The sequence below is a fragment of the Cajanus cajan genome, chromosome 4 (genome assembly GCF_000230855.2).
Source record: "Cajanus cajan strain Asha chromosome 4, NIPB_CcT2T_4, whole genome shotgun sequence".
Classification (NCBI taxonomy): domain Eukaryota; kingdom Viridiplantae; phylum Streptophyta; class Magnoliopsida; order Fabales; family Fabaceae; genus Cajanus; species Cajanus cajan.
The window spans coordinates 7,886,620-7,908,283 of record NC_138520.1 but is presented as its reverse complement, the minus strand read 5'-3'; the positions used below and the strand labels follow the sequence as shown (position 1 = coordinate 7,908,283).

Genomic DNA, 21,664 nt, shown 5'->3' with positions numbered 1-21,664 from the left:
GTATTGGATTAGGATTTTAAAGGAATTTTTTAGTTTAAAAAAATCCTGGAAATTTTAAAAGACTTTGCAGGATTTTCATGACTTTTAAGATTTTGCAGGATTCTACAAGACTTAAAATCAGGATTTTAATGGATTCTGCAAGACTTTTAAATCAGGATTTTAATGGATTTTGTGGGATTTTGTAGAGTTTTGACATTTGATAAGATTTAAAAAAAAATTCATATTCAAATTTAAAAAGAGTCAAAGATAAAAATAATAATAAAAAAACAATAATATCTAGATAAATAATAATAATAATTCTCCATAATATCCTATCCTCTTTTTATAACATTCACTATCAATTGTAACAATTCATCGGAATCCTCCTTGGTCCAAGCTTCATAATTTTCTTTCTCTTTTCCTTTTTCTTTATTATTTCCTTGTGAATCTCCCATTTGAATTACTAAAACAATATATGTTGGAAACTAGTTATATAAATAATTATGGATAAGAGACAAAATCAATAAAATTATATTATTATTTTTAGAAGCACACCAATCATACAAGATCGAATATATCTTGGCTATCCAAATAGATCAAATACTTCAGTCATTATAAAAAAAACATGTAAAAACGGAAATATAGAAACATAAGATAATTTTTTATATAAAAAAATCAAATACTGAGAAAATATTTAGATATATAATTTTTTTATATAAACAGAAGTATTTAGATATAGAATATATATATATATATATATATATATATATATATATATATATTATTTTAGTTATATATTATAGGATAATTTTTAACGATATTTATAAATGTAAATTATTCTAACAAATATTTTAACAATATTTCCTTTTTTTTAAAATAAGCTAATGAAGGCATAAGTCCCAAACCCTAAAAAATTAGATACTGCAATGTCCTATGTTAATTTTCTTTTTTTAAAATATAAAAAAAATCTTAATTTCATAATATAAAAATAAAAAGAAAAATTTATAGTAAAAAATAAAATAATTGTTGAGTCATAAAAGAAGGAGGGATAAGAGTAACAAATTCAAGTGAAGGAGAGAGTTCGCAGTTTTTATTCTGAGAGGGTTCTTCCCCCAACAAAGATCCATTTTCATCTCATTCTACTCACAGAAACCCTAACAAATTCATCTTATATATATATATATATATATATATATATATATATATTGTATAGATTATGATATCAATTTCATCTTTTACCTTTTTCTTTTATTGACGTGTGTTATAAAAAAAATTACCACTTAAAAGTTAAAATTTCAAGCATTTTTTTGTGTTATATAAAGGAACAAATTCAACTACATAGAATAAAATAAAGCAAGTCAATTAAAGAGAACGAACAGAAAAATAGAGCAAGTCAATGACACTATCATTTACATATCAGAGTTTCACAAAATAGGGGAATGAGATGAGAACAATACTACAATATTATATATGAGAAATGAACAATAGTGTAGTATTATTAGTAGAGGAAAAATAGAGAAGACAGGAGCATAGAAAAAAAGAAGATGAAACACTCAGTTGAAAATTCTTGAAACACTTGAAAAATCACTTCAAACAATCCTTCAAAATCCGATGGGTTTGGATGAGATTGTTTTATGAATCTGGTATTTATAGATAACACTAGAAAGTCCTTCAAAATCCCTCTCACCCAAGAATCCTTTAAAATCCTTATATTTTTTAATACCAATGGATTGTTTTTAAGTTGTAAAAAATCTCAAATGAATACCAGTAGATTTTAATGGACTCTTTAAAAAATCTTGAAAATCCAGATTGAATACCACTAGATTGTTTTTAAGTGACATAAAATCTTGATCGAATACCAATGAACTTTTTTACTCAAAAAAAGTCTTTTAAAATCCTACGAAATTTTAAACCAATACACCCCCCTTAGACACAGAGGTAAGAAGAGTGAAAGACTTTTTAGGCTTATAAATCCCATGTTGGCTTCTGGTAACAAGCCTTTTTGGTGGGCTTGGATGTGAGCTTGGAGTTGGGCGAGGAAGAGAGATGGGTAGGAGAGGAGGTGGGGTGGAGGGGCTCGGCCTAGTCGGCATGGGAAGGCTTTGTTGCTGGTTGGGCAAGTCATTTGCTGGATCCGGCGAAATAGGCTCTAGCAAGTTGGGTAAGGGAGTAGCTTGTGGTCTTGTTTGAGTAGAGAAATGATAGACCATGTAGGGAGATGATCCATTGTCTAAAAACTCATAAGTGTGATTTTGAGGAGTATGTAACTGTGCAAAGGGAAATTGCGTCTCATCAAATATTGCGTGACGGCTAATGATGATTTTTTGAGATGATAAATCAAAGCATTTGTACCCACGATGATTCGGAGGATACCCCAAAAAAACACAAGAAGTAGATCGAGGTTGAAGTTTGTTTATGGTTGTAGAAGGAATGAGAGGATAACATAAACACCCGAAGATGAGAATAAGATGGGTCCTTTTGATAAAGGATTCAGAGAGGAGATTGATAGTTTAATAACTTGTGAGGAAGAATATTGAGAAGGTATGTTGCCATTTGCAAAGCGTGATGCCAAAAAGAAGAGGGAAGAGAAGCATGGGCCAATAAGGTACGAACAATGTTGTTGATTGTACGGATTTGTCTTTCAGCTTTCCCATTTTGAAGGGATGTATGAGGACATGAAAAATGAAAAGAAATACCATTAGCTTTACAAAATTCCCAAAAAGGCCCATTATCAAATTCTGTGCCATTATCACACTCTATATTTTTCATGTCTCGTTCAAATTGAGTTCGGATGAGGGATTTGAAATTCAAAAATATGGAATAAGTTTGTGATTTTTGCGATAAAGGAAATGTCCACAAAAATTTAGAATAATCATCCACAAACAAGACATAATATTTATGACCCGATGAACTCAAAACAGGTGACGTCCAAAGATCACTATGGATAATATCAAATGGCATAATAGTGCAAGAATTTGAAGCATAAAATGACAACTTAACATGTTTTCCAAGAGGACATGAATGACAAATACGAGAATCATTAATTTGATTACATTTAATCAATTTATTCTTCCTAAGGAAGGTCAAAACAGGGGCTCCCGGGTGACCCAAACGGTCATGCCAAAGAGATGGTGCTACGGCAGCAAATGTATATGGATTTGTAGGCTTGGTGATGGGATAAAGCTCGCCCCGACTCTCACACCTCATTACCGGCTTTCCCGTCTGAAAATCCTTCACAGAAAATCCAAAGGGATCAAATTCAACAGAAACAGAGTTATCAGTTGTAAACTTTCTAACTGACACCAAGTTTTTAAAAGTTGAGGAGCATGAAGGACATTGTTTAATATTAAGGGAGGACATGGGAAAGACAATTTGGTGTGACCATAGCCATGAATTGGAATTGAATGATCGTTACCAACAATTATACCATGTTTGTTGCTCATATTAAAATAAGACGCGAGGTTACCTTGTGTGGATTTCATGTGAGAAGTAGCACCAATGTCCATGTACCAATTTGCAGCCGGAGGACTGATGCCAAGAGTTTGCATTGCGGCTTTTATGTCTGTTGGAGTTGGTGCTGCGGTGTAGGCTTGTGGAGGTTTGGGACCAAGTACACTAGGCTGTTGACGCTGCTGCTGTCCAAATTTGGGCCTGGCCCATGAATTAGAAGGGTACGGACAAGGAGGTATAACAGAGCCATCCACTGCCAAGGCCACGGTTTTCCGCCAGGCCATAGGACATTGGCCGGAGCTTGCTGACTGGCTTGCTACTGTCCACCACCACGACTATTGCTACCTCTGATTATACCTCCACGGCTGGTGCCGCCCTTTCCGCCGCCACGACCACCATTATTGCGACGGTTATTGTTGCAATTTTGGCTCCTCTTCCCACCATTATTGCGGTTCGAAGAGGGATAATCAAAAACATCAGGAGAGCTATCCGAGTCACAAGCAATCATGGCGGATGACGAGTTCTGTGCTAACTTTTTGGCAAGGCCGGCCTCTTCAAAAGTGAGCATCGAACGGGCTTGATAAAATTGGGGCAAGGGATCACTTTGGCGAATAAGGGTGGCCACACTGTTGTAGGGCTCGGTGAGACCAGAGACTAGTTGAAGAACAAGTCTGTTGTTGTCGATAGGAAAAATGACATTCTTGAGTTGATCCGACAGAGATTTGAGATGTTGACAATATGCAGAGACATTTGGAAAATCTTCCATGTTTGTGTGAGTGAAGTCATACTCAAGGGTGACGGCACGAGAGTGTTTGTTATCCTGGAATATGTCACGCAATCTATTCCAAGCCTCCATTGCCATGGTGTCAGGTTCAAGAATGGTATGTAAAAGATCATGAGAAATAGTGACGTAAATCCACTGAAGAACGGTAGCGTCAAGGGTCGACCATAGTTCTTTCTCCTCCTCTGTCTGAGGAACTTTCTCCTTGCCTTTCGCTGGAGGAATAATATGATCAATTACTTTATGAGATCGTGCATGAATTTTGAATAGTTTCGCCCATGTCATGTATTGCACGTTTTCCATCTCAAGAGTGATGAGAACATGGTTCCTGATGTTAGATACAACGAGAGTAGGTGAAAGGAAGATTTTGAGTCAGATATGGAGGTTGATAGGAGGATGAAGAACATAAAGAAGCAGGGCAGAACGGCGCTAGGGCTGTGAGCGGAAGTCAGAGAAAAGGTGAAGGATCTTTCCCTAAGAAATTTGATACTATAAAAGAGAATAATTCCTTGATCCATTCCATTAGAATCATCTGTTTATATACACATTATACAAAGTATAATTCAAACATTATACAGAGTATAATTTGACTAAAATTGGAAAACAAATTAGCTATAAATAAGAAACTAAATATACGTCTAACAGATATTATAATAAGTCACATTTAGCATGCATCACGGAAAGGGTTTTCTTTGTAGAGGAATATTAAGGGATTTTTTGTATTTTGTTTTTTAATTTATTTGAACTTTCAAAATCTAACCAACAATTTTTGAAGTTGAAAGATGCAATTAAGGTGTATTTTTTTTTATTTCAATAATATTAGAGTGTACTATAAATAGTTAATATATATTAAAATAATTAAAATTAATTTATACATATGTTAAAAGTAAGATTTTTGAAGAAACTAATAATAAGAGAGAATTTTTACAGATTAATTTACAAATAAACTAATTTTAATTTATAAAAAAATTATTTCACTTTTTTTTATTTTACTCTTTTGAAAGTGCTTACGAATAAACTTAACCAAAGAAATCAATACTGTGATACAAGTGGTTGGCCCTTTGTGAAGTGAATCTCACTGTATTGAAGCAGTGGTGGTAATAAATAATCCCTTATATTCTTAAGTAATAAATTAAAGCAATAGCTTAAAGTCCGTTCTCTGTTAAAAGACTATAAAGTTTATCAAAGAGTGAATAATATATTAAAAAAATCCAAATGCAAGTATGGCTAGCCAGCTAAGGTATACGTACGTATGACGTTTGATTCTTATCTATATAATTTATAATTTAACGTATATCAGATCGTATATTTTATGATATAAAGAATCCAATGTTTGACTCAACTAAATACGATATTTCCCATTATTCAATCCGATTGACCAAAATTTATATAGAAGAAATGTATGTAATTTTCATAATATATATAATTTTTGAGAAGTGGGTATATAATATATATAGATGATAATTCATAAGATTTGTTTGTGTGGGTGAGGCATTGACTTGAAAAGAAAAGAAAGAGAGAAACCGAAACAAACACGGCATTAAAATATTACAGTTTTGGGAAGCACTTATGTCTTATGGTGGAAGCCCATGTGGGCATGTCGAAGGCCTCTCCTTTGGAGCCACGTCTGAGATCTATCTATCTTATTCTCTGTTTGGACGTCACCAACCATGTCAACTTCATTAAGTGGTGACGTTGATAGAAAAAGATGTGTTTCGCGTCCTTCATGTATCCATCAATTCTCTCTAGCTAGCTGTTTTAACGTGCTTGCCTTCACCTCATGCTATGATGCTACTCTTTATTCAATTCTTATTTCCATTTGGAAATATGCAACTCCACAAAAGAGGGGTTGCTTTATTTCTTAATTAGCTTCAATCCATTATACTTTCAATTTTTTTTGCTTAATCTCGCATCCCTTTCATTCATTCAGACAAAATACTCCACCTCAATTTCTATTTATGATAAATTAAAGTCAATTTAGATAAGAAATTTTTTAAAAAAATATCTCATCAAATTAAAAACTCTTAAAAATGTTCTCATGTAGTAAAATAGATGTTTGTGTGTTTAATATAATATATATATTATGTACTAGGTTTTATCTTCAATCCCTTAGTATGTAGGGTTTTGGTCGAAGATATTTACGATGTGTTCATTACATGCATTTATATACACCAATTCTGTTTCCTTGTTTTGTACGTTGGTTATAAAAGAAATATAAAGACTTTTTATTTTTATTTTTTATAATTAAGTTAAATAAATATGTAGACTTGAAATCAAACATCAAATAATGCTTCTCACATAAAAATTAAATCGCTATTGAAGTACAACATCTTTGGCTACATGTACATAAACTTACTTAGGCATGAGGAATTGAGGATCTTATTATTAAACATATTAATATTAGATTTGGTCAAAGTAACTCGTTTTTTTTCTTCTATGATAACATAAAACATGAAAATGATTTATTTATTTTTTAAAAAATTTTGGCATTACGAAAGCAATTTGCATATTCAGAACCTCTTTCTTATTGGTTTATTTTGAAATCAATTTTTTTTTTTTCAGTGTGATGCTTCTTGTAGTTTTCTCTGTTCATGCAGTAGATCTCTGCAGAAACTATAGTTCAAATTCAAACAAAATCTTCAGGGTAGGGCCTACTGAATGTGGACTAAGGTTGAGTAAATATTTATTTTAAATAACCAAAATATATAGAAGAAAAAAACCACTACCAATATATATATATATATATATATATATAACACTAAATTAGTCATTCGAAGTTTTTGAATATTATTTTAGACTATAATATAAAATAGTTATGAGTTTAAAGTACATTAAATTAATGACTAAACATGGGATGGACCAATTTAATTTCTTTGTTTGACACGCTTCCATAAATTGTGTATTTGTAGGATTGAATTATGAGAAAGAGAGTGTGATTGTTGAGATAATAGAAATTTCCAAAATGTCAAAATTAAAGATGATAAAGAAAGTCAAAGGCATCTCTGCATAACGCCTAGACAATGACACAGCTCGCAATGACGCAGAAGCTCCACTCGCGATAATTGTTTCTTTGGATGACCCATGCATTCACAATAATTTAAGACTTTTTTTTTTTTTTTTGGTGAAAAAATAATTTAAGATCTTATCTCTTTCTCTTCTGAATTTGCCCGATTGAAACCAAGTTTTGGGCCACAAAAAGGTACCCTTTTGTTTCTCTCACCAGATCATTCCTAATAGATACTGAATGTCAGATCAGTATCTGTAAGAATTTAGGTCTCGAAATATATTCTCACATTTCAAAAACTAATTTTTAAAATATAAAGAAAAAAATAAGAGGGGATGTAAAGAGTTAATAAAAAAAAAGGTGCAAGTATAATGAGCCTATTTTTGTTTGTTAGATCAATCTATTCAAAATTGTGTAATATTGCAAATTAAGAAATGTGTGTTTTTTTTTATAATTATATTAATGGTATAAAATATAATTCAATTTTGTTAATGATTAATATCTGTCGGGAGACTTAACTAGATCACCTTAAATGTTTTTTTTATCTTAAATATGTATTTTTCATACACAAAATTCAAATTTAAAACTTTATTTAATGAAATCAAATTCAATATCGTAATTACTCATTGATAATTAAGAAACGGAGAAGGATAGAGTAATTTTTTTTTTTTTTTCTGATAACTCCTCTTCTACGTGAGGTTTGTGATTGGTCCGGGTCCGGGCGAAGAAAGAAAAAAGAAGAGCAAAAAAAAAAAAAGTGAAAAGATGAAAGAATACAAGTTATTAGAAAAGCTTTGCAATTTTTAAGATAAAGCCAATTGGGTGAAGATAAAAAGGGTGATTTGAATGATGTAATGTGGTTATGCGTTGGGGTGAAGGAAGGGATATGTGAATATATATAAAGCACAAAAAGCAAAACAAAATGAGAGCCAGTATCTTTCATCCTCAAAATCTGGTTTCTTTTCCATCAAGATATATTTTTTTTAAAAATGGAATCTTCTTGTCCTCACTTTTTGGGTACAGAAATGGGTAAATAAAGCAGGAAGATAAAATTAGCTAGATGGGTTTTTGCCTTTTTGGAACAGAATGAGTTAAAACATAGCGTAAGTGGAAAACTGTGCAGTTTTTTGAAAGACAAATTGATGTAGAATATATTTTAATTAACTAATTTCTAAGATTATGCCATATAATGTGTGAAATGAGGCATAAATTTTGATCTTATATAGCTTGACAGACAAAGAAACACAAAATTAGATTAGAGGTGGGGGAATACCATAAGAAATGAGTTAGGTTCATTTTAAACAAACAAAAACTTGATCATGGTTTAATTTGGTTATTAAGTTGAATTTATTAAATTTTATCATAGGACAATTTTTTCAAAATGATATTCTTACATATTAAAAATTTCACAAATAGCCAAAATAATATTGTCTTGAATTAAAATAGTTTAGAATAGAAATGAAGTGACTGAGTTAATTCACATCTCCTTAAGTTAATTAAAAAAATCACCACTGACATAATTAAGGTTGAGTTAAAAAAAATGTCTATCAACCAAATCCCATTTGATAAATGAATTTAAATTTAAATCATATTAATTGGATCACCAAATCAAATTAAGCTTAAAATCACCCCTACCATTAAAATTTAATATATATATATATATATATATATATATATACATATATGTAATCACTTCTAGATATTTAATTTGAAATTCAAAAAAAATAAAATTAAAAGTGTGTTTAGTACATTTCAGAATTAAAAATTTGAAAGAGTAATTAAAAAACTTTATTTTTAAAATGAATTGAATATTATTTAGAAATTCAATTTCAAAAGTGATATACAAAATACGTTCAAAATTAAATGTCCAAAAGAGTACTTAATACATATTCATCTCATTATAGGGGACATAAATTTAGCAACTCATCAACTCACTAGAGTTGGTCTATAAATATAGATAATTTATGTGACTTCTTAGATTCTATCCCTTTTTTATACTTCAAAAAATGTAAAAGTAAAACAAAAAAGAAAAAAAAAATACATCCTAATATATAAGACACTCATATGACATCAGCCAATAAAAAAGTAGTAAATTAAGGAATATTACTCATTTAAACTTAAATAGATTGATTATGCTTGACATCAGACTTTACCAAAAAATCGACACAAAAATTAACTTATCAAAGATCATACTTAAAACTTGCATCTTATATTCTATCTTTACTGTCAAATTGTACAATTTTTGTACCAACAATGAAAATTTTACAAGTAATAAAATAAAAATTAAAAACGTCCACATATAAAATAAGGAAAAATAGTACATTAGAAAAACATATTTCTTTCTTCCAACCTTTGTTAAATCTGTCATTGGTACCACTTACCAGTAAAGTCTACTTCAGCTTGTTGAAAGATCATGAATTGTAAATCTTAATATTAAGTTTAATTATCATTGATTAAAAGTAAAAAAAATTCCTCCCTTGCAACCCGTCATGAACCGTAACACTAGTTTTCAATAAACCCCACACTTAAAGGAGAGCAAAAATTTCGATCAACAAAGAAAAATAGCTACACATTCCAAATTGAATCAATTAGTTAGCTCCATAATGGCAGCAGTCTCACCAGCTTGAGTCATCACCAACTCTATATCCTTTGGATCTACACCAGTCTCATCCACTTCCTCATCATCTTGACCAATAGCAGATGATTCAGCCTTCAATCCCACATTGCTTGTATTAGGAGCCTTGAATTGAAAACGTCTGGTTTTGAGATAACAAACAGGATCTGATCAAACAAAAGTCCAAATTTTCAATTTTGACCAAAACAAAATAGACCTGAGAAATGAATACTCATAGTGAAAAAGTAAAAAAGATGAGTCAAATGCTAACATTCTTGCTCTTCTTGACTGTCACTCGGCTGACACCAGTGACAGGTCTCATTCCAAGTTTAAGCATTGCCTTGCGACTCTTCTTTTCACTTCTGGTCTGCTTCGACCTACCAGATGCATCACCTTCTAGTCCTGCAATAGAACACACATGCAAATGAGATTATGAATTGGACCTCTTATTTTAGCTTCAGTTCATGTAAAGAGAAAATAACAATATTAACATAGGCTCTTCATGGTCTCCATGCATTTTCATTTATATTCCGATACCATATAAAACAAGCATCTGAATTCCATCCAACCTATTCTTTAGAATGATTTATTATAACCCTCTACGCTGGTCTAATTACAGAACAATCCTGGAAAGCACAGACATGACATGGGATACATAAAATACAACTAGAAGACCCATACAACAAATTTTTAAACTCACAAAACACAAGAAGAATTATAATTTATAAAACCAGTAAATTAAAACTAACACAATGCAAATTGCAAATCTTAAATCAACTGAGATAATCAATCTTCTAAATATGAGCACGAATCATTGTATAGATAATAAAAAGCTACAATATATGTAATTATTGTGATTTAAGTTCAAAATTCCTGACACGATTTATATGTATATGGTATTGTTTACGGTAGAATTAGTTTTACGGATTCTTTTTACTCGAACTAGCGCAGGAAGTGTTTCAATTTAGGTATTTAATGTTTTTACGAACTTATGAAATGTAATGCAAGAAAGAGACAGAGTAGAAAGTTTTAATGATTGCTTGTCTCTAAATATTCATTAATTATTATCAAGCAATAATGTTCATGTATGTAAATATTCAAATGCACAGAATGAACAACACGTATATTAGCAATACAGATCATGGTTCACTTGCATAGAATTACAATTGAAATGCTGAAGCATAATTATGCAACTAAACTATGTGATTAACAAAAGGAAACTACACTAATTCTAATCCTAAAATGAGAAAAGAAAAGTGGTCGAGAAGTAGTCATACCCAAAAACAATTCCTTCACGAAAGTCATATGCGCAGGCGGAGAGTGCTCGAGAGTTCAGTTCAAGTATGAGTTTTCCAACCTCTGTAAATTACCATCCCTTGCATATTTATAGAACTAATCAAGGGCAGTTAATTGTGTTATTGGAAAATAATCGTTATCCACTACGTTCTCATTACGTGGTCTGACATATAACTTCTCATAACCGTGCATCCCACATGTTTTTTATCTTTTCGATTCACTTTCCAATAACTGCTCTGTTTTGACTCCTCAACCCTTTTAGGAAACTTCTAGTAACCTCCTTTATCTATTTTTCGAGCATTTCTCTGTTCGATTCGACCAATTCTATTTGACCACATTTCGAGCGCGAACAATTAAGGCTCCTAATACGATCCTGGTAGGTGTTGACCTTTATCTTCGTTTCGAGTAGCTTTCACAAATACCCTTTTCGAGTCATATGGTTTTCGAGTGACCTTAACAGGTATATATAAGTTTAAAAAATAAAATTAAAAAAAAATGGTAAAATGTAGCCAAGTGTACTTGTCTCGAGGTTCCCCAATATTCAATTTGCACCATTAAATTACGTGAATGATCACATTAATTCCAATTTTATATAGCTTATATAGGAAACAATTTTTTTTTTTCACATTCTTGATAATGAAAGTTTTAATCAAAAACATTATTTAACAACTTCGCAAACCATGATGACTAACACCTTGTAGACCAAGGCTCCAAATAAAAAGGAAATGAATTGACAGAGACCAAAATTAATCTTATTGATCATGTGCATTCTTTTCACTTAACAAAATAAGTCCAACCAAATTATCAGAGGATGCTACTAAACCCCTGCCAAATGCAAGCATGAAAGCGAAGAAAATCAATAGCATTCTTCCTTTAATTTCATTAACCAACTTACCTTCGGCATGGTCATCATCCTCTTCATCGTCGTAGTCATCATCATCTTCTTCCTCATCATCATCATCATCCTCGACTACAGGCTCATCATGCTACATAAGATATATTATTCATAAGTTCAAAACACTAGAAAACAGAGCAAAAAGTAAGTCATTCTAAAAATTAACTTATACATAAACTAATTTTAGCATTTGAAAAAGTTTGTTTCATTTTCTCTTTTTATTTTCTTCTCCTGAAAATGTTCATGGAAAAGTTTATTCAAACAGGCTAAAATCAATTAAGGTTAAGAATAAAAATTATTGTTAAGTGTTTTTTTTTCTTCTAAAGGTTGAGTTCTTCACCTACGTTTGATTTGAAATTAAACTCTTTTTCACTTGATTCCATGGAAAAAGCTCAGCTTTTGACCCAATTAAAAACTTAGAAACTTACCCTCTCTTCCACATCTCAAGTTACTGATCGAATATCCAATGAAGAAACACATGACGCAAACTGCATAGAAGATACAAAGCTATCTAAAACCCCAATGTTCTCGAATTAAACGCAAAACTAAAAACCCTAAAAAGTATCCCACTACCAATAGTCCTTAAGAGTCCACACACAGGCCACAAAACCCTAAAACAGTTAATTGATGAAAAACATTGCACTCAATAAAACTCAATCAATTTAAGTAAAAACACACAAAAGGTTAAAAAAAAATAGAGAGAGAGTTTCAGAAGAGATGTGGATTACGTGGATCTTCTGTTGTTCGAGGTGTGTGGCAAGAAGCTCCTCTTGGGTCTGAGCAGTCATAGCGATTTAGTGTCAAAAAATTGATTCTGTTCTGCTGCACTGTATCCAACCAACAACCTTAAACCTTAAATCATAGTTTTAAATGGGAACCGGTTAAAGTACTTGTGTCACTAGGTCAAAGGTTAAACTAGTGAATTATTAATTAAATCGCATAACTTAATTTTTATTTATTTTTATTAAAAAATATTTATATTAAATATATTTTATACTTATAAATTTTAATAAATTCATATTTTATTTTAAATTTTAAATTTTCTATCTTATTTAAAATTATTTTTTATTTTATAAAAAAATATAAAAAAAATTACATGTTAAACTGTATATTAATACAAATTAAAAATATAAATAATATATACATATATAATATACTTGCAATTGATATCACAAAATAATATATGTAATATTTACATAAATATTATATTATTAAATATATAATTTAAAATTAATAATATACTATAAAAGTTATTTAAGTTGTATATGTTATAAACAAATACATTAGAATAAGTAGTCATTGTTATATTTAATAAGAATCTTTGTTCTTCCATTAAGAGATTCAATTTTCATTATTATTTTTGTGGTTTATGGTCCCTTAAATTTTTTTTAAAAAAAAATAAGAAAAAAGTAATTGAACCGGTTTGACCCACCGATTCACCGGTTGAACCGGAAAATTAACCGGTTCAATTCGATTTGAAACAGGTAGACAACCGATCCAACTTAAAATTTAAACTGTCTGGACCATCAATTTTCGGTCCAACTGATCCGACTGATCGGTTCGATCCGAATTTTTAAACACTGCCTTAAACCCTCACACTTTGACTTTAATTTATATACCTCAAATTGGGTTCAACTTTAACCCGATTAAAACCCATTGCCAACCATAAAAGCCACCTAAAATGAAGATATAATTAAAGGGCATTCAAATTTTTAGGTATGTTTTCTAAATTTATATGCACATATTTATCAACTCTTATTGTCATACATTAGATATCAACATGTCAAAGGTGTCGCTCAATAGTTTGTGTTGGATGATTAACTCATCATTGATAAAATATATAAAATTTTAAAAATAAAATAAGTAATTTTAAAATTTTAGTAGTAAAATTCGCATAATTATGAAAAAAGAGTGAGAACAAATGTAATTAAGCCAAAAATATAACAATTTTCAAAAGAAATGAAAAAGATAAATATTATTTTAGAATTAAAAAATAAGTGAAAAAGTAAAGAGTTAATTATCAATTAGTTTGCTATCATAATCGATTCTTTCTTGCATTAATGCAACTTTTGTCATATAATTTACTCACAACATTTATCATATTTATTAATCCTGTGATTTACTCATGACATTTATCATATTTATTAACTTTTCTTTATTTTTTTCTTTCTTATCCTTATCTTTCATTCTATTTAATCCTCCATTTTGTGATAATAAAAAATAATTTTGGGGTTGGATTTTTAATTTTTTTCTAATTTGGAAATTATATATTTGCAACTCATATTGATTGACAATTGCATACATATTTATTTACATCATCAAATTTACATATTATATTGACTGGGGTAAAAAATTCTAGATTCTCGATACCAATTAAATAATTTTAACTTCTATCTAACAAATCCCAAACTTCGAATATGATTTAAAACACAAAAAATTTATATCAAAATTCACGATGCAATTCTACTTTCAATGAATTCAAAACTAGGCATCAAATACAATATTTAAATTAAATATATCATAATTTACAAATGTTATAGATCATTATCAATTTCATCTACTTTTCTACTATGGAATATAGATTCAAATATACATACATATATATTAGAACAGAGTATGATTAAGACCCTAAATTATGTTTTGATTAAATAAACAAACTATTAAATTTTATAACATTGAATGTGTTTCTGTGTTAGGATACATACTCCAATTATCCTTGTTGTAGTAGGTCTGGTCTTAGGTCTCGGTCTTCTCGTTCAATCCGGGCGGTCCGAAGCGAGAGTGGGGGTGCCTGCAAAGACACTCCAACGCTCAAGTAAGTTCTCGGCGTAATAAATGCGGTAGGTCAAAAGTAGTTACGTACCTCTTAGGAGTTCTATTTATAGGTGTTCGTGTTGGGCCGTGATTATGGGTTGGGCCCCGGGAAATTAGGGGACTGATCCGAAGTTTATGCTAATTAATTTACTTGTAATTAAGCCGGTAATGACGTTGACCTTGGCCGACCGTACCGATAAGTTCCGTACGTTCGTGTGGGGTCGGCGGTGTCGGGTACTCGGCGTGTTCGGGTACACAAAGCGTTCGGATTGCTCGTCCTGTTCGGCACCATACGGTATAGAATGTTTTACTTAATTTAAAAACAAAATAGGATCGTCCAATTAGACAATGAACAAAAACATAGCACTTTAATTAAATATATGTTATTATGCATCCAAGTCTTTTGTAGCAATTAAATGTGTGAAATCAATTATCTTAATAAAATTAAAAGCTTATCAAGAAAGCTCGCTGAAATGTCAATATATAAGGTTCACCTACTTTGTGTAAAGGCGTGTTTGGGTTTGTTTTGAACAAAAATAAGATAAACAAATTGTTTTATCTTATCAAAATGACAAATCAGTGAAAAACATTTAATATAATCATCAATACTCCAACATTCATTTTCTATATTTGAAGAAGACGAAAGACGATACAAGGTTGAAAACTCTCAACAATTAGTTTTTGAAGAGCCATATAAATATCATAATGTTTAAGACTTTAGAAAAACTTCTTGAAAAAATCTTTCTATTTATCTGAGCCTTCAAGTTCCATCTTTTCTCTCTTGTAAAAAGCTATGAATTAAAACTTATGTCTAAACCTTGTATATTCGACTCTGACTAGAGTGGGATTAGTTTACAATCTATTTACCAAACTAGTGTCCTTTTGAAATTATTTACCAAACTAGGATAGTCAACAAACGAAAACGCAAATTTAACTAACATTTTCTGTGTCACCTAACTTTTTTTGTTTGAAGTAATTTTTTTAATGGTTGGCCTTCCATTTGTAACACACATAATTGTGCGTTTAATATGGACCACGAGTGATTGAGATTTTATAAATAGTTACTTCCATATTTTTGTATTGAAATAATTGTATTAAATGTAAATTATTTTATTTTATATTTCAAACATTTGATTTACCTAGGGTTGCATTATGCAATTTTCATGTGGTCGTCCTAGGGATGACAAAAATACTTGTCCTCGTGAGTATCTGTGGATAAAATCCGCTACGGATAATAAATAGATAGGCTAATTGGGTACCCGCAGATAACGGGGATGAATAATTTTTTACCCGTTTATACGGGGCGGAGGCGGGTATGATGGTACCCATACCCGCGGGTAATCGTTTAATAATATTTCTTAAATATCCTAATTATCCTTATACCACATAACCCTAAAACTACACTCTCTCCTTTTATTTTTTTTCCATAGCCGCACAGCTCACACATTAGTCATCACACATTATGAGATTGAATTATTGTAACTTTGTGATATAAGACTTTCACTTACTTGTGTGATTTAGGCATGGCAACGGGGCGGGTTTTATGTTCCCCGCCCCCATCCCCATAGGTTTAAACCGTCCCCGCCCCCGCTCCCGATACCCGCTAAGGGTAAAATTTGGGTACCCATCCCCGCCCTCGACCGGGTTCGGGTTTCCCCGCCCTGCCCCCGCCCCCGCTCTTGGATTTTTTTTTCTTCTATTTTTAATAAATAATAAAAAAATTAAAAAATAAAAGAAAAAGCAAAATAATACAAATTTTTACATTCCTTTTGGTCAAAATATCTCTCAAACAGTTTTAATAATATTTAATATATTTTGTTATTATATCTAATTATATGAAATTATGACATCAAAATTATTGATAATTTGATATAAATGGCACAACATATTTGCTAGTATTGTTATGCATTTTGTACGTAGATGTTGTTTATAAATTCTAATTATAATGAAATATAATATTTTTCAATTCAACAAAGTTTATAGTAATATCATAAAGTTGTCTCAATCTAACAAAATTACAAAATACCATTTTTTCATTAAAAAAAAAAGACCAAGGCAACTAGAAAAAATACAATATTTAAACTTATTAAATACAAATAAAAAGTAGCAGCAATTCCAATTCATCATTCCATCATACATCTTTCATTTATTGATCATCTTCCAAATGGAAAGTAATGTCACTATCCTCCATCATTTCATCTACATAAAACAAAAGAAATATTTAATATATATTAAAAAAATAATTATAAAAGTGTTAAGTAAAGTAAATAACTCATTAAAATAAATAGTATAAAACATTACCTTCATCATCCGATCCTTTTTCATCAAGTAAAATAGGAAATTCATGGATTACTTTAGAATTCTCATAACCTATAAATATCAAATATAGTAAAAAAAATTAGTTAATAAAATAAAAATATACAAACATTTAATAAATTTTTAAATGTATTATCTTAAACATTACCAGAAGTTTCAACTATCCATAACCAACTTCTAGTACACATTAAGGCCTCCAAAGTGCTCCAATGAAGTCGACTACGATGAGGACTTAAAATTTGACCACTAGTGCTAAATGCTTATTCTGAAGCTACTATAGATATAGGAATAGCTAGAATGTCCCTTGCAATTGCTTGGAGTGTTGGATACTTGATACCATTCAACTTCCACCACATCAAAATATCAAAATCAGCAGTTCTTGGTAAAACATCCTCCTCTAAATAATGGTCCAACTCTGTTTTAACAAAAGAACTTCTAGCTCTTTTTTTCCTCATAATGTATATATCATACTCAGATAAGGCATCATTACCAACATTACTACCATCAATAGTTGGAGAGCTACCACCTAAATCTTTACTCATTTTCAGTTGATAATCAGAAACCAAATCATAGCACAGTTGTTGAATCATCCTAACTTGAGAAAAAGATTCATGATCATACAACTTTTCATAATAGTATTCAAGCAACTCCATTTTATATCTAGGATCCAAAACAGTTGCAACTCCCATTATGTCATGAATCACAACCCAATATTTTTCAAATTTAGTCAACATCTTTTCTGCCATTTTTTGAATCAAATCATTGGGAGAAATTATCCATTTACCTATTGCCAATTTAATCTCACAAACTTTTGGAAAATACATATTAGCAATTGGATACTTAGTAGCAGAAAATAATTCAGTGATAGCATTGAAAAATTTCAATTTTCCACACACGTCTTTTGCAAATTGCCACTGTAAAGTAGTAGGCAAACATGTATATTGAGCCTCCCGTTGCTTTAACCGACTAAACACATCTTCATATGATATGGCAATTTCAAGCATTTTGTACGTCGAATTCCATCTAGTTGGACAATCTAAAACCAAACTCTTATTGTAAGGGATTCTCAATTGTTTTGCTGTTTCTTCAAAATTTTCTTTTCTCTTAGGAGTTGTTGTCCAATATGCTACACTATCCCGAATCTTTTCTACCCCATCTTTCACCACTTCCAACCCATCTTTTACTATCAAATTCAAGATATGTGCACAACAATGCATATGAAACAAAGAACCATCCCTCAATAAAGTGCTTAACTGTAACTTATCCTTAATTTTTTCAATCATAGCATCATTTGTGCTACAATTATCTAGTGTGATAGTGGATAACTTTGTGTCAATGTTCCAATCCATCAAACAGTCAACTAATACATTACAAAGTTTATCACTTGAGTGAGGAGCGGGAACATTAATGAACCTAACACAATAAAATTTTAATTAAATCAATTTATCATACAAATAATTACATGACAAATAATATGTAGTGCAAATAAGTTAAAGAAAACTGTTACCTCAAAATACGACTTTGCAAGTTCCAATTCCCATCAATATAATGAGCTGTGACGGCCATATATCCTCTTTTTTTATTACTTGAAGTCCACATGTCTGGTGTAATAGCCACTCTTCCTTGAAGGCTATCCAACAACTTTAAAGCAATTAATAACTTTAAAGCAATTAATCTCTCAAATGCATAGATTTTAAATATCTCTTTTTTCATTGTGTTTTTACTAGGAACTTGAAACAATGGTTGAAGAGCAGTTGAATATCTCTTAAAACCAAGATGATCCATAATTGCAAGTGGATATTCATGCATAATGATTGCATATGCAAGTTCTCTTCTTGCATTTTCTGCATCATAAGTTCCCGTACCTAACTCTTGCTTGCCTTGCATGACCTTGTGCGTAAGAAATGTTTGTCCTTTATTTCCTCTCGTCGCGATCTTTTGAGTTACACAACATTCCATGTGTTGCCATAAGTGCTTTGTTCCATTTTTTGATTTTCCACCCAAATGTTTCTTACAATAATTGCATTGAGCTTTGTCTTCTCCATTAACTTTAACTTTTGTAAAATGCTTCCAAACCTCACTTTTAAGCCTACTTGCCCCTATTTGTGTACTTGTCTCTTCCATATTATCACCTGTTATATCTTGAGGTTGAGGTTCAATTGTTTGAACATGTTCATTAATTGTAGGAGTAGTACCAACACTTGAAGGATCACGATTTCCTTCTGGAATTGATTGAGGTGTACTTTCTGGTGTCATATTAATATCTGTCATTACTTTCTTTAAAAAAATCTGTCAAAAAGTATTAAAAAAAATACATTCACTTTACTACATTATAAAAACTGCACTATAATAGTTATACAAATAAATTAACTGCACTATAAATTATTTACTAGAGCTCTTATTTAGTAGATCAACAATTAACTAGTATGTGAGGCATTCCTATTATTGGGTGCAGTAAGTATAATAAAAATAGTTTGTCTTTATCCATCTAAGAGAACCCTTTTTATAAGAAAATAAAATAAAAATAACCCAAAAAAACTATATTCCTAAGAATATTTTTTTAAAAAATAACTACTAAATATGAGAAATCAAAGATGACAAAGACAAAAAGAGGGAAACAAATATCTTAAAATAAAGAAAATGGAACAAGAAAACTGGGGGTGTTTCCCGTGCAAAAGCCTAACATAATATGAATTTTGTACATAACATAACATGTGTGCAACAAATATGCACTACCAACATCATTTTCAATGTAAAGATTTTAAAATGTCAAGGATTTGAAGTCAAGATTCTGATATGCAGATTTTGTCAAAGATAAGGAAAGATAAAGAAATAACCTAAACGGACAAAATTCAAGATACTCTCACATAGCCTGTTTGACTAACCCAACAACAGAGTACCAGCACCAATCGAAAATGTTCTCATAACGTGCAAAATCAGTTAATATATATTATTCATCATGTAATTTTAAGATCCCGCACACAACCTCCTACAAATAAATTGGGAGTGCAGATTCTGCTATTACCTTCAAATTTGAGATAAGACGAAGTATGTAATTAACTGAAGCAGCCCCATATTCACCCTCACACGTGGGATGATCACTTTGAAATAACTTCAACGTGGGGCTTTCCAGAGTGAACGATTGAGGGTAAAAGCAAGTGATCTGTGGAAAGTCACGAAGATTCAACTTCTCTAAACAAGAAAAAATAGAAGAATCAAGCAAAAAAATAACTTTAATATCACAAAAATATGGCAATAATGACAGCAATTTATCCAAACATACTCAATCCCACTTGAGCCAGGATGAAGAGATGAAAAAGAGAGTTGTGGCTTGCATTCGTGACTCTAAGAAAGATGAAGAGATGAAGAGGCAAGAGTTGTTGGCCTGTTGCCGTGTGAGGTGAACTTTGTGACTAAAAATGAGGCTAGGATTTCTAATTTTGGTTTATATATGTATATAAGGGTAGTTTTGTAATTACATTATTAAGCGGGGCGGGGACGGAGGTGGGTATGGGTGCCCCGCCCCCGCCCCCATCCCCGTCCCCGATTTTGCCAAGGGGGAAAACCCGAACCCGAACCCGGTCAACACGGGTTTTTCCCGTCCAAATCGGGGCGGGGTCAGACGGTACCTACGAGACCAGGTTAAAATGTCATGCTTAGTGAAATTGATGTATTTTAAGTTATTGATTATCTTACTTTTTTATTATTATTTCAACAAAATTAACGTTAATTACAAGTTCAAAATTAACATTAAATTTTTATTTTTAATATTTCAATGACATTAAATATAAACTTAAAATTATTTATAATATAATTTTTTTAATTTCTTAAAAAACTTTATAAATATCTATGAATATCTATGGATATCCACGGATATTCAAGAAATTTATAGATACACGCTTAACAGATACCTGTGCGGGTATGAGGCTGATATGGAGTCAATTTTTATCTAGCAGAGTGAGGACGAGTTTACTACTATCCGCCCCTTTGGGGCTCCATTGCCATCCCTAGGTCGCCCCATTCAACTTGGAAGAAGTCTAGAATAGATCATAGAGAGGGATTGGGGTTTTGTATAGACTCTAGGATCACAATGCACGCCATGGAAAATAACCATTGTTGCATACTTAATGTTCCACCAAAACCATCTTCGATAAAACTCTTACCTAACCTTTCTTTCAAAACAATTTTTTGGAATTTAAAAAATGTGAGTGTGTCACTAGGTTGGCACCATATGAAGGAGCTATGTAACATTAGATACCAGATTTAGGTTTAAGATACTCACATGTTTTTTTAACCAATTTACTTAAAAAGGACTTATTGATAATTTTAAATATTTAAAATAAAAATGAATTAAGCTATTAAAAAACTATCATCGGCACGAACCGAATCACACTTCACCAAAACCATTCCCTTTAACTAGTCCAGCTTAGCAAGAACTCACTTAACTATTAATGTCGAACTTAGCCGGTAAGAATTGTTCATTTATATTCGTCACTAACAAATACACATTCATTC

At 31.1% G+C, this 21,664-nt stretch overlaps 1 protein-coding gene and 1 pseudogene across 2 annotated transcripts; both read right to left on the bottom strand.

Moving 5' to 3' along the window:
* Positions 1-1,865: 1,865 nt before the first annotated feature.
* LOC109802680 (uncharacterized) lies at positions 1,866-7,535 on the bottom strand. The gene has a single exon (XM_083073256.1). It carries the CDS (start codon positions 4,511-4,513, stop codon positions 3,746-3,748), a length of 768 nt encoding a protein of 255 aa, XP_082929382.1. The 5' UTR covers positions 4,514-7,535; the 3' UTR covers positions 1,866-3,745.
* A 1,956-nt stretch (positions 7,536-9,491) lies between these two features.
* On the bottom strand, positions 9,492-12,890 carry LOC109802111 (nascent polypeptide-associated complex subunit alpha-like protein 1; annotated as a pseudogene). Its single transcript, XR_014433634.1, has 4 exons — positions 12,748-12,890; positions 12,020-12,110; positions 10,100-10,230; positions 9,492-9,995 (listed from the first exon to the last, which is right to left on the bottom strand). The product of XR_014433634.1 is annotated as a nascent polypeptide-associated complex subunit alpha-like protein 1 (transcript).
* Positions 12,891-21,664: the final 8,774 nt, after the last annotated feature.

What these genes read in the sequence shown, in the direction of transcription:
- LOC109802680 (XM_083073256.1), bottom strand. Translation starts at nt 4,513, where the DNA reads ATGGAAAACGTGCAATACATGACATGGGCGAAACTATTCAAAATTCAT.